Consider the following 14,603-nt stretch of genomic DNA (forward strand, 5'->3'; position numbering starts at 1 on the left):
CTAGAGCATGGTGCAATTCGGACATTCTGATATGGGCCAAATCAGCAGTCTTTTATGTGAAACAGTATCAAAAGCCTTGCTGTAATCCAAATATATGATATCAAATTATTTTTTTTTTTGCATCCAGTTTCTTGATTACAGCATCATATTATCCAATCAGATTGGTTAGACAAGACTGCCCCTTAACAAATCCATGATTTGACAGCACACCATACAATATAATTTTATTCATGTCCAGATGGTGTGCAGTATAATTGAATTCCTGTCCTGTCACTTGCATTAATTCTTTAACCAGTGACTCCATTATTTTCTCTCGAACAGACATCAAGCTAACAGGTCTGTAAGTACTCATGTCATGTTTTGATCCCCCCCCCCCTTATGAACTGATATACATTCACACATCTCCAATCCATAGAGACCTCTCTTGAATCCAAGGATGCTCTCATAATTATGGCTAAAGGTTTGCTTATCTCCTTTGTTGTCTCCCTTAATATTGTCTTCTTTTAGTTATCAAAATGTCATTTAGCTCCCTGTCACAATTTGGTAAACTTCTGGCATCCCCTGTCCTAAGAAGTCCTCATGTGTGAATGTACATGCAAAATACCTATTCAATTTTTCAGCAACCTGAGCAGGATCATCAACAGTTAATTCACTGACATCAAGTGGCCCAATGTAGTTCAATCCCTTCCTTCTACTATTAATAAAAGCACAGAAGTCTTTGCTGTTTTTCTTTGCATTCTTTGCAGAAACTCCTCATAATCGGCTTTAGCTTGCCTAACCTCCTTTGTAACTTGATTACAGAATAATTTATATACAGGGTGGGCCAAAAGTAGGTATACAGTACTGATCGGGTCATGGTATTTTTATTTTTCATTACAATTTTCGATATAACTATTGATGGTAACAATTGCCTAACAATTGTAACAATAACATGTTGCACAACATGGTGGTGGTGTCACAACTCGCAACCAGGGCTGACTTTGCCGTCTTTCAACGAGATGAGGCCTCTTCTTGTTTTGCTTTGATGGTACAGAGCTACCTTGACACAACCTTCCCACAACGTTGGATCGGGCGACATGGCAGCATTGAATGGCCGCCACGTTCACCTGACTTGACACCTATGGACTTCTTTTTTTGGGACGTAGTAAAGGAGAAGGTTTTTGAGAGGAAGCCCCACACAGTGGACGAATTGAAGGAGTTCATCTCTCAAGCATTTATCGACATTGGTGCTAACCAGAATTAGTGTGTTACTGTATGTCACAGTGTCGGGGACAGGTTCCAGGAATGTTGCAACGTTGACAGAGGAAATTTTGAGCACCCTTAAAAGATGATATCCTTTTTCACCCTTAAAAGATGATATCTGCTCTATAGCATCATCTACTTTTTCTCCCTGGTAGACATACCCTGGTCCTATTCCACCTATCCTTCTTGCACAGCATATTTCCCATTTCCCTGGAAAGAGTCACCAAAAATAACCTCATCCTGTGGGACCAATGCATCCTGCCTTGGGGATTGCCATTGTGTTGCCTGAATCACAAGTTGTTTTATCCAGTGAGTTGTAAATTATGGGAACAAGTTACCACCTCAGGAAGTTGAGGCTAATAATTTGAATAAATTCAAAGGTCGGTTTGGGTAGTTACCTAGCCTTTTATTTTTTTATATCTTCCTTCCTTTATTTTTTCTTTTGTTATCACTGTTTATTATTATTTATACAATGTACAAGTTAGTGCAAACACATGATATTAGTACACAGCTAAACTCTGAATTAGCACAAATATGCAAAGGCGGCATTCGTTTAAGTTATATCTCATATTGTGAATACCTTCACAACGAGTTGCCACGATATTGCACTACTTCGAATAAGTAACGCTTCACCAAAGGAGAAGACTGTTGTTACTTATTCTGAGCGGATACCACCACCACCACCCAGGCGGCACCATTTCAGGGCTATTTGGCCCTTCTTCAGTGAGTGGGTAGGTACCCAAGTGATGCAATGATGACAAAACAGTTATGAAGTAAAACTCCACAATGAGAGATGCCTGATGGTGTATAATATAAATTAAGACTGAAATGTCTTAATTTATATTATACATTTCAGTCTTAATTTAGTATAAAAATGATCGAAATGTCTTAATTTATATAAATTAAGACATTTCAGTCTTGATTTATATTATTCACCATCAGCCATCTCTCATATTGTGGAATTATCATCTTCCTTCCATGGTTCTTTCAATTTCATTATTGTTTAAACATATAACAACTGAAATCGGAATGGCTTTTGTCATATAATTCTAATTGTAAACATTGCTATATTAAATGATTTTCGAGGAGCTCCTTCCTCCTGAGCAAAAGACTTTGAAATAGTTTCAATAACAGATCTGAAAGTTCTGCTATAGAAATGCTCATGTAATATCATTGGTTGGACGTTAATCAGTGCACATGTATAGCACACTGCTGCAATTGATTGTATATGGTGGCTGTGCATTTCGGAACTTCACAGCAGGTTAGTTTTTGGAATAATTTTAAATTTTTTTATTATTATTTAATATACTGAATTTTAGCATTAGCAGAGGAATATTATGCAAGAAAGCAAGCTAATACAGCTTCAGTCAAAAAAAAAAAAAAAAAAAACCTTTCTCATTTCACACATCCATTTGCTCCAAAAGTTTGTCCACTTCTTCCTTGAATTAATTTAATCTATCAACTTCCACGACAGATGGAAGTTTGTTCCAGCAATCAACCACCAGCACCTAAACGCAATTTTCTGCACATCTATTCTACCACTGTCTTTCCTCTAGTTGAGCAAGAGGAAGAATCTCATCAGCATTTAGCCTGCTCAAACCATTCAAGGCCTTATACACCTCAATCAGATCATGTTGCAGGTGCCTAGTCTCCCGACACTGAAATTTGCAGAGCTTAAGCCTTTGTAAAAACACCCCTTTGATCCCCTCACCAGTCTTGCCCTTCTCTCTACTAATTCTAGCAACTCTACATCCTTCCTAAAATCAAGCCACCAGACATGTATGCAGTCGTCAAGGTGTGGCCTGACCATTGCTCATACTTGCAAAATTCCTGTATATTACTGACAAGACCCATGACCTGCTCTGGCTGCCTGTCTGCACTGCTTACAAAACTTCATATCTGACTGCACAATTATCCCCAGGTCTTTTTCATTCTCCACTACCCTGAGTGTAGTACCACACAGTTGGTACATTTTTCTGCGGTTATTGCTACCTATATGCAGTACTTTGCATTTGTAAATGTTAAACTTTAGTTGCCACTTTTCAACCCATCTGCCAAACTTTTCCAGATCTTGTTGCAGCAGCATACTGTCATTACTGTTATTAACAATCCTCCTCCCAGCCTTTGTATCATCTGCAAACTTTGACATTAAGCTTGATATACCTTCATCAATATCACTGATAAATATACAAACAACAATGGGTCCAACACATCACCAAACCCCAGGGGACACCACTAATAACATTAGTCCACGGACAGCAGTATCCATTGATTACCATTCTTTGTATTCTCCCACTCAACCATCCTTTTATCCATTGTAGCAACTTGCCTTTAATGCCAACAGTATCAAAAGCTTTCCTGAAATAAGAGTATAGTAGACTCTCAATTTTCCAGGATAGATGGTAAAAATCAAATCCTTGATAATCGATTTCTCGGTTAATCCAAAAATACAAAAGTCCCCGACATACGTAAGAGATACGTCCAGGACTTCTTACTTCGTCGAGTTTTACGTAACTTGGGAATGACTAATAACATATTGCTACTATATTATTATTGACAAATGTGAATTCCACACGATACTTGTTAATGTTTGGACATTTTGATACATCCTTATTATAATGATTCCTTAGAGGCAGTAGGTTTCAACTGGGGTGCCACGTAATTTGGGTTTAAGTTACTTAAACTTATTATTTTTTAATTTATATGTTTATTTCATTATAAAATGGTGTACAGCATCTTTTTAATTTTGTGGTGATCTATAATTGATGTTTACTAAGTACTTCTATATAAAGAATAAAATTATATACATTTCATAATACAATTTGTATATATATAATTTGTATTATGAAATGTAATTTTTATAATTATATTGTAATAAATATCATATAATATATATATATACACACACACACAGATATATACAGAGATAATAGGATCAAACAGGCAGAAAATTGAGTAGGGGTGCTGCAAAATAAAATAAATTACTTAGGGGTGCCGTTATTAGAAAAGGGTTGAAAACCACTGCCTTAGAGATTTAATGGATACACCGTTTTCAAACTTTTCAATAATTTCAAGTTTTTGTTTAACTGAAAACAACTCTTTTGTGTTTGTTGTTCATTTTCACGATTTCTAAACAAAAAAAAAAAAAAAAAAAAAAATTTTGACATCTCCAACATAAATTTGTCCTTTTGCACTGCAACAGAACACAACAATCGATGCGACATACTAAAACAAACTAAACATTTGGTCTTTTTTTTTTTTTTTTTTTTTTTTTTTTTTGAGCGGCGGATGTGAAGACAGCGAGGGTTACAAGATAATAGGTACACTAATCTCCCAATGATGACTTATAATGCCGTTTGTCACTTATTTAAGACTTGCAAAATATCTGTTTATACCTATTCTAGTTATTACTTGAATTTTTTGATTTCCGGTTGTTTTTTTTTTTTTTTTTTAAATTTGGAGTTTTGAAGTGTCCTGGCTAATCGAGAGTCTGCTGTATATGATATCAAATTTTTTTTTTTTTTGCATTCGGTTTTTTTGTGACCATGTCATAGTATCTAATCAGATTGGTCAGACAAGACTTCCCCTTAACAAACCCATGCTGTGTCTGAATTATTACTGCTGTCTTGTCTAGATGATACTGCATTGCTTCTTTAACCAGTGACTCCATATTTTTCCAAGAACAGAAGGTAAAGTAACAGGTCTGCAATTATTCATGTTAACCTTTGATTCCCCTCTTTGTGAATTGGAAATACATTTGCACATCTCCAGTTAGTCCAATGATGCTCTCATAATTATGTTAAGGGTTTGCTTCTGTCTTTTAGTTAATGTATATAGTTTGAATCCATATAGCCACATAGGTTACTTTATTTTTATATTTAGTTAAGTACAGTCGAACTTCTCTATAACGAATTCGATAAATCCAGCGAAAAAATTCGTTATAGAGAAATTTCGTTATACAGAAAATCTTTTTTATTATAAATTATCTAATTAGAAAACGAATCTACATTTATTTTTAATGTATTTTATTTCAAAAACATACTTATTTAAATTACGTTTACAAAATTTTCGCCAGTAAGTATCACAAATTTAAAAAATCTGTAATTTTCGTTTGCACAGTACAATTAAAAAATTGTCTGATTCTCAAAGAAAACCTCACATTTATTCAGAGCATTAAAAACATTATCAGGAACACTTTCACAAAAATTCTACTTTCGTAGACCCATACGAACCGTTAACCATTTCTTTGTGAGTTGGCTTTTCTACGGGTTGTTCTGATGCGTCATTGTTAATTTCTTCGTGATTATGGTCACGTTTAACACTGTTCAGCAGTATTTCATCTTCATTTGGATGTTCTGCTGTGATCTACATAAACATAACTATCCAGTGTTACTTCATTTTCGATGTTTCCGGTCGATTCTAATAATGTCCAAAAGTTTTTCAGTTGTGAAAGGGACAATTCATCTTGTTCATCCAGTTGTTGTTCAACTTCTGTATTCAATGCAAATCCCGCTTTCGAAAAACAATTTTGAATAGTGTATTCAGTGACATCGTTTGTCCAAACTTTTGCCAGTTCAGAGATGCAACCTCTAAGGTTAATTGTAACCTCCAAGTTTCTATTTTCTGATAACACATTGACAATCTTCATTATTATTCTCTTTCGATAATGAAATTTAAAATTTTTAATAATGCTTTGGTCCATTGGCTGGAGTTTTGACGTTACGTTTGGTGGTAAAAACAATTTTGCACTTTTAAGTTTGGCAGAAATACTGGCAGGGTGTGCCGGACAGTTGTTAGTTACCAACAAGATTTTCCTTTTTTCTTTTGTTATACGCTTGTCTAGTTTTAATATCCATTCTTCGAAAATATCACTTGTCATCCATGCTTTTTTATAAAAAGGTGTAGTCAACTATCAAAGATTTTGTGCCTCTAAAACATCTTGGGTTTTTTGATATTCCAATGACTAAAAGTCTTAATTTTTAACTTCCTGTCATATTTGCTCCAACTAGCACAGTGATTCTTTCTTTGCTTTCTGCCAAAACGTTTATCATCCTTAAAAGCAAGTGTTCTATTCAATAAACATTTAAAGAATAAACCCATTTCGTCAGCATTAAAAACATCCTTACGCTCATATTCTTCCAAAATCTTCAAGTTATTGTTCCTCCAACTGTTGCAATCTTCTTTGCTTACATTAACACTTTCTCCACAAATAACCTTTTCCACAATTCTGTGGCGCTTCTTAAATTTATCTAGCCACCCAGTGCTCGCATTAAATTCTGTATGTCCAAGGGACTGTGCAAATTTCAGAGCTTGTTGCTTAATTATTAGGCCATATATTCTTTTCACGTATAATTTCACCCATTTTAGAACAGCTTTATCAACATCTTCGTATATTCTCAACTTAATTCGTCTCTTGTCTGCTCCTCCTTCAATTGCATTTAAAATTGATTCTCGATTTTTTTTTTTAAATCGAGAAATTGTTTTCGCAATTGTCATTAATACTTTCTCTTCAACATTGTTTTTGCAATTGTAAAAATTACTGGACTGCAGCTCTTGCTGATACATACACCGCAAACTTCACTGCGCTGGCCATATAGTGAATTGTTAGTACAGGTACTGCCTACTCAATGACGTTCGCTTGCCAATTCAACAGTATCACTCCTTTTGAAAAAATATATGACTTTGTGAATTTCTTTTATTCTGCTTTCATTCATATATACACAAAAGAAAATTTATGATTAATGTATGCTGTATGTTACTTTTCAGAAAAAAAAAAAAAAAAAAAAAAATACAAGAGCATATAGCCTATGTGATTAATGACGAACGAAATTAAAAAAAAAAAAAAAAAAAAAACCATGAAAACCATCTACTGGGAGTCCAGTTAGACAAGAACGGACATATCATATAATGATTGACATGAAGGTCACGTGGTACACTTGAGGTGAGAAGCGAATGTCACTCAGTAGGCGTTACTGAGTGACATTCGCTCAAAACCAACTATGGTAGCATTCTATGTATTGCCGCTACAGCATGCTAAAGGTTTACCGCAGCGAATTTCGTTTTCCCCTGAGCCAACATCAATTTACAAATCTACCCTATTTATTGTAAAGTTTATGACCACTTTTAAGAAAACCCATTTGGTTTAATAACTGTAACAAAAACGAACCAAAGACCCTCCTATGGGCATCAAATAATCATCCTTTTAGTGGCCACAAGTGTTCACTAAAAGGATGATTATTTAATTCCAGATGCTAATGCGCAATTTCGGAAGGAAGGAAGGAGGGCAGCATATTTGAGCGGCTGTTTAGCAGTAAATGCTTGAAAAATCTTCAAAAATGCTTTTATTAATTTTTTTAAAAATTCATTATAGAGAGACTAACACTTCGTTATATGGGGTTAATTTTATATGTAATTTTGTTTCAAGGTGCAATGTTTTGCGAAAAAATTCGTAATATAGAGAAATTTGTTAAATAGAAGTTCGTAATAGAGAAGTTCCACTGTATTTATAAAACTACAGCTTAATATTCAGAAGGCCTTTCTTATCAATATTTTGGAGGGATCTTCGTAACTTCTGTTTGGTAGCTTAAATTTAACTTCACTAGTGTTTAAAGTTTTGTTACCAGCTTAATTTCTGTAATAGTTTGTTAAATTAAATCCTATTATATGTTTTAAATAAATTTTTTTCAAAGTATTCAAAAAGCTACAGCTTAATATTCATCTAGCCCTTGTTATTAATATTTTGGGAACTTTTTAACGTTTGTTCAGTAGCTTAAATTTAACTTCTCTGGTGGTTACAGTTTTGTCAGCAGTTTCATTTCATTTCTGTAATATTTTGACAATTTGTAATATACTGTAAATTTAAATCTTGTAATCTTTCTAAAGTTCAAACGTATTGTAAGTGGATCGTGTAGCACGATCCACTTACAATACAAAGTCCAAGGATATTGTGACCCAGACGGAAATGCCTGCAAGCATTTCTAGTGTGAGTCACGAGTTTGTCATTTGTATAGCCTGTGGCATGTATGTACGGTTGGTCTAGTGGACGTGAGTCTTTTCTTTGCACCCGATGTAAGGAGTGTACCAATCTCAAATTAGAATGGTGCATTATGAGAAATATTTGAGTCACCGAATTTTCTAGAGTGCTTGCCCTAGAAAAAAATGTGACTGGGAACTCGATGGGGATTCAAGTATCTTGTGACCTGTCAAGTGATGCACCCCTGAGTTGGGTCTCAGATAAGAATAGTCAAGTACATACTGCTCTTGTTTAAGGTGATCTAGTTTTATTGGGAGAGACTATTGTCAGGGAAACGGGTAATATTTTTTGTAGTAAAGATAGGCGGACCAGAAATACTTGGTTAGTATGAATTACACTAACAAAATGTACATTTTTTCCCTAAACATTTATGCTAAATTATTAAATAAACACCAAAAGCCTTTCTTAAAAAAGTTGCAATGGTAAAAATAAATACTAGAAATCACCTACCTTCATTTTTTAGAGACTTGACTGCAGAAAGCTGATGTGGAGAACTTGGAGACTCTTCAAGTCTTGTATAATCTAAAAATTGTGAATGTCTTTTTTAAAAAATCTTTAAATATAAATTGCTAATATTCAAATTAAAAAGAAAAAAAAAAAAAAAAAAACCTAATTTGGATAGTCTGTGGCATTGTAAGGTTGGTCTAGTGGACAAACCTAGCTCAAATGATTATTCTTTTCTTTCACCCGATGTAAGGAATGTACCGATCTCAAACAGAACTTGGTGAATTACGAGAAGAATTTGAGTCACTGAAGAAATGAGTGCTTGCCCTAGAATCAAATGCCTATTGGTAGTTTACTACTACCACTAGAAAACTGGATGAATGCTTAAATTGTTTAACCAGAGATTTGTGGTGATAGTCACCTGACAAGTGCCTCTCCAAATAACAATCCTACATAACTGTTAGTTAATGATAATACATATAATCAATGCAATAATCCCCCTCTACAAACAGGAGAACTATACATAATATTCAAATATAATTTGAATTAAATTTGAAAATGGAAGTAACTAACACTATTGAAAAAATATTTAATTAAAAAAAAAAAAAAATTAAATACACTGATTAGCCAAAACATTATGACCAGCAAGCCATTATGCAAATCGAAGCAACTGCAGGTGCACAGGTAGGGACACCGTATAAAAAAACACTGATACTGAGCTCTGTTAATCAATGTTACTCTTGCTCTTCAGGTGGGAAAGGCAGTAGATTTAAGAGAGTTCGACAAAGGCCAAATTGTAATTGCCAGACGACTGGGTCAGAGCATAGCATGGCTAGTGGGATGCTCACGGTCAGCCGTGGTTAGTACCTACCGAAAATGGTCTGAGGAGGGGAAACCCATGAATCGCCAGTGAGGTGTTGGACAACCATGGCTCATCGATGCTTGAGGTGAGTGAAGGTGAGTGAGTAAGAGATCTGCAGAGTTACTCAACAAGTACAGGTCAATGTTGAAAAAAAAGTCTCGAGTTAGGGTTGAATGTGAAAGTGTCTGCAATTCTGCCCAGACAAGATAGGAGGGAGTATATGATGAGAGCCTTGTCGATCAATTCGGCCCAGCAGAGATTGTGCAAGGCTTAAGGGGTAGAATTTTTTTCAGCATGGTCTGTGCTTGTTGACAGGAGAGACTGCTTCTACAGGGATGGGATACACTTAAATAGTAAGGGTGCAAGAATATTCACTGATGCTATAGAGGCAGTGTTAGATGGTTCGGAAAAATGCTAGCTTGGGTGGGAGGATACACAGACTAAAAGGTTGACAGTGGCTGCAGGCAGAGGCAAAAGTGATTTTTGCACTGCTTCTGTTGGAATGAACAGCAGCCTGGAAAGCAAGGTAATAGAGATTTTCAGGGCTGTTGGAAGTCATAATGAAACAAGTAAATACATCCATTATGGTGGGTTGTATTAGGGTAACTAAGAGTAGGAACAAGTGCACGAATACTTGCATGTACACCAGTGCTAGGATTATAGTTAATAAATTTGATGAACTTGAAGTGCTAGTCAAGGCATCAAAGGCAGATATTGTTGGGATATCAGAGACATGGTATCACACAGATATAAGCAGTGCAGAATTGGAATTTGGGGAGTACAATATGTACAGGAAGGATAGACAGGGCAGGAATGGAGGAGGGGTTATGCTGTTAGTTAAGAAACAAAAATCTAAGGAAGTGCATCCAATTGATGTTGGTGGACAATGCAGTGTTGAGTCTGTTTGGTGTAAAATAAGCACTGGGAAAGGAAAATGAGTAGGTGTGTGCGTTACAGGCATAATGTATCTGATGAGTATAATTAGCAATTGTGAAGAGAAATAGAGTGAGCCAGTAAATCAGAATTTCTTATAATGGGGGATTTTAACTTTCCAGATATTTACTGGAACTCGTGGATTGGTCACTTGCACAATAGCAAGACTTACTGGATGACTGTTTTCTACAGCAACATGTTCGAGAGCCAAACAGAGGGAGTAATACTCTTGATCTGATTATCAGCAGTGATTATTAATGCATTAAGAATTTGCAGATAGAGGAACCACTGGGTGACAGTGATCACAATGTGCCGATGTGGGAATTACTTAAAAGATGTAACTACCATCAAGACTAAAGGGAAGGGCTTTTGCTTTCGTAAAGGTGACTACTCGAGTCTCAGACAGTTGTTAAATTCTGTACAGTGGGATCAGGTGATGATGTTACCAACATTGAATTCTAAATGGGAAGCCTTCAGGGAGTTAATTTTGAAGGCTACTAGGCTTTTCCTTTTTATTCCAACTAAGAAATACTGTTCAAGGTTTAGGCCTAAATGGATGTCAGATGAACCATCCCATCTTATTTTTTGATGAGTCGATGGATAGCAATGACCGAAGAGAAACATACCAACTGTGTGGTACTACACTCAGGAAATGGAAAGTGAAAAAGATCTGGGGGTAATTGTACAGTCAAATATGAAGTTTTGCTGACCAGTGCAGATGGGCTGCCAGGGCAGGTCATGGAGTCTTGTTGATGATATATAGAATTTTGCTAGCAGGGACAGGGAGGTGATTATCCCGTTGTACAAGGCAATGGTCAGGCCACACCGAGAGTGCTGTGTACAGGTCTGGAGGCCTCATTTTAGGAAGGATGTAAAGTTGCTAGAAAGAATACAAAGAAGGGCAACAAGATTGGTGAGGGGAACAAAGAGATGCTCGTACCAAGAAAGGCTTAAGTTCTGCAAATTGCAGCGCCTGGAGAGTAGGCACCTGCGAGGTGATCTGATTGAGGTGTATAAGGCCTTGATTGGGTTGAGCAAGCTGAATGTGATGGGATTCTTCCTCTTGCTCCGACTAAGAACCTGAGGGGGCACAATTTCAAATTGAGGAAAGATAGTTGTAGAATAGGTGTGGAAATTTGCCTTTAATCAGCAGGTAGTTGATTGGTGGAACAGGCTTCTATCTTTTATTGTGGAAGTTAATAGCCTAAATAAATTTAAGGTTGAACTGGACAGGCATTTGGAACGAATGGGGGGATGAAATGGGAGTTTCTTTTTTTGGCCGATGCTGCATAAGCTTGCTTTCTTGCATCATATGGCTCTACTAATGGTAATATGTTGGCTTGTTTGTAGGCAATGGCTGTATTATTCTCATTGCTTCTTGGTACATTGTGTTGTATTCTGTTTTGTATTTCAGAATTAGTTTCTGTTGTTTCCATTTTTCGCATGTTTTTGAGTAGGCTGGGTGTTCCCCTTTACAGTTTGTACATGTGAAGATGTTGGCAGAGCAAACTGTAGTCTTGTGTTCTTTAGAATCACATTTTGCACAGGTTGCAGAGTTTCTGCATGCCATTTGTGAATGTCCAAATTCCTGACATTTGTAACAATGCAATGGTTTATTATGTACTGTCGTACTTGGCAGTTCAGATATCCTGCTTTGACTGTTGTTGGAGGTTTCAGAGTATTAAAGGTTATGATAACGGTTCTTGTTGGAATTATATTTCCATCCCTTCGGATATTAATTCTCTTCAACTCCTGTTACTCCTTGGCTTCTCAGTTCTTCTGTAAGCTCTTCCTCTGACACATTTAAGATGTCCCACTCGGAGATTCTTCCTTCTGAATTCTTCCTCTGGAAGAATTCAGTGTGTTGTGTGGTGTTACAACTACTGGTATTCTTCCAAAAATTGTTGTTGATAGCAACTTCTGGGAGTGTTTGGGATTTTCTGTTTCCACTAGTATATCCCCAGATCTTAGGCGCTGAACTGACTTGGGAGATTCAAGTAGACCCTCTAATGTTTTCTGAATTACGAACGGAGACATATGTCCTAATGTCTGATCTCCTGTCGCACATGTGACAATGTATGTCGGTATTTTTGGTGGGTCCATATCTGTCTTCTGTCTCTTTGTGTTTTCTGTATCACTACTTGGTAGGGTACTCTTGAAGCCCTGTAGTATTAGTAGTTATTTTACTACTCTTGTTTGCTCTTTTGGCCCTGGAAGTGTTACTTTCCTCTCTCAGGTTACCAGTCCCATCACATGGCGGCAAGAGCAGTGCTATTTAGTGACCAAGAGGCTGTGTAAGTTAGATTAGTAAAAGTGAGAATAAGAGAAAAAAATAAGAAAGATAAGTTTCTTCTCTGTGTCTTCACTTATTAATTGTAAGACAAAGAACTGTTTCACAAAAATAAAAGGACGTTAACAATGAAAATTAAAGAAACTGGTATATTTTTCAGAATGCTCTATAAATCGCTTAGTCACTAAAAAATCACTTGGCACCTGGGGCCGCATGTCCTAGAATAAGCAGGATGGTTTCCTTTACAGTTAGGGCAGGTCATTTCTGTTGCCGAACAATCACTTTGAATGTGACTGGAGGACCCACAGTTGACCCACAAACTTGAGTTTCCTCTGCATGCCGTTTGAAAGTGGCCATACTTTTGGTACTTATGACATCTCAAGGGATTAGAAATGTAGGGTCAAATGTGGCAAAGAAGATAACCTGCTTCTGTAGACAAAGGTAGGTTTGGGGTATTAAAAGTGAGGATAATATTCCTTGTAGGTGTGAGTGTTGTCTTTTTTAGTCATTAGTTTCACTACAATTACATTTTGTTCCAGAAGCTCTTGACTCATCTCTCCCTCAAGACATTCCATAGATTCCAGCAAAGTTTGTAAGTTTTAGCAGTTTCTTGGAATGTCTGCGATTTACTGTTTCCACTAGCAGGTCCCCCGATTGCAGTCTCTTGACTGTCTTAGGAGATCCTGCCAGACTTTCCAGGTGTTTCCGGATAAGGAACGAAGACAGCTTACTGAGCGGCTGATCTATAAGAGAGAGTGTGCATTATGAGAAATGCAGAAAATTCTGTGGAAACACATTGTGATCCATATTTACTCCTTTTGGCCCTTGGCAGATTAACTGTTCTGCCAAGGTTCCTGGCCCCGCCATGGGGAGGCAGAAGCAGTGCCTGGTGTGATCAAGTGTAAAGTAGTAAGTGTTAGTAACTTACTTTCGGTCAGGTACTTTTGTACAGAGCCGTTATTAAATAAATAAATTTCTTAAGGACAGGAAAGTAAAATAACTATAAATTGCTTTTACACAATTGCACTTTAAGCAGAGAGAAAACGCTCGATCACAATCGCTTGGCACCCAGGGCTTTTATTAAAGGATGTGTATGAGAGGAGATATTCTGTAAAGCTATAATCGCATTATGGGAGTCCGTATATCATGCTTTTTTGGATGGACAGATGGAGAATATCTTCTAGTGCAAGCCTGATGGTGCATAATTCAGCTGTATAGCTGTTGCATTCAAGGGGAAGTGATATGGAAAAGATTTTATGAGATTTTTTAAATTATTTTATGCAGCACCAACTCCATTATCAGACTTTGGCCCATCAGTATATATTTTTGTAAAACGCAAATAATTTTTAGATGAGGACAATATGAAGTTGTATGTTGACATTTGCAAGAGCGTGTTTTTCCCAGTTTAGGAAATAACTGTCACAGGATGGTTTGATAGAAGACCATGGGGGATTCAGACTGTTTGGATCTTGGAGGACTTTGTCAAGATGTATATTCAAAGTTTCTGACAATGTCTGCAATCTGATAGCAGTACGCGGAATTGCCCTGGGTTTATTTCTATAGTACATTGGGAACTGAGGATCATTAAGTATCGGACTAACGGTGTGGTTCGGTAGACTTTGAATTTTAGTTGTATAGTTGAGAAGTAACATTTTTCTCTCAAGGCTTAGAGGAAGTTAATGGGCATCAATGTAAAGACTTTGAACTGGTGAAGTTCTATAAGTGCCTATAGCAAACCTCAGGGCAGAATGTTGAACAGGGGCAAGCTGTGCTAGTCCGCTCTCCCTAGCAGAATCACA

General features: G+C 36.6%; 1 protein-coding gene across 1 annotated transcript in view; it reads right to left on the bottom strand.

The window, feature by feature from the left end:
* The window catches only part of LOC150089451 (protein aurora borealis-like), a 119,396-nt gene that overhangs the window by 64,985 nt on the left and 39,808 nt on the right, over window positions 1–14,603 (bottom strand). The window contains exon 4 of the mRNA XM_090389986.1: window positions 8,726–8,797. Within this exon, the coding sequence (XP_090246112.1) occupies window positions 8,726–8,797 (72 nt within the window). The remainder of the gene's footprint in view (window positions 1–8,725; window positions 8,798–14,603) is intronic.

This window comes from Mastigoproctus giganteus, chromosome 2 (assembly GCF_048544385.1).
Source record: "Mastigoproctus giganteus isolate SK-2022 chromosome 2, ASM4854438v1, whole genome shotgun sequence".
Classification (NCBI taxonomy): Eukaryota; Metazoa; Arthropoda; class Arachnida; order Uropygi; family Thelyphonidae; genus Mastigoproctus; species Mastigoproctus giganteus.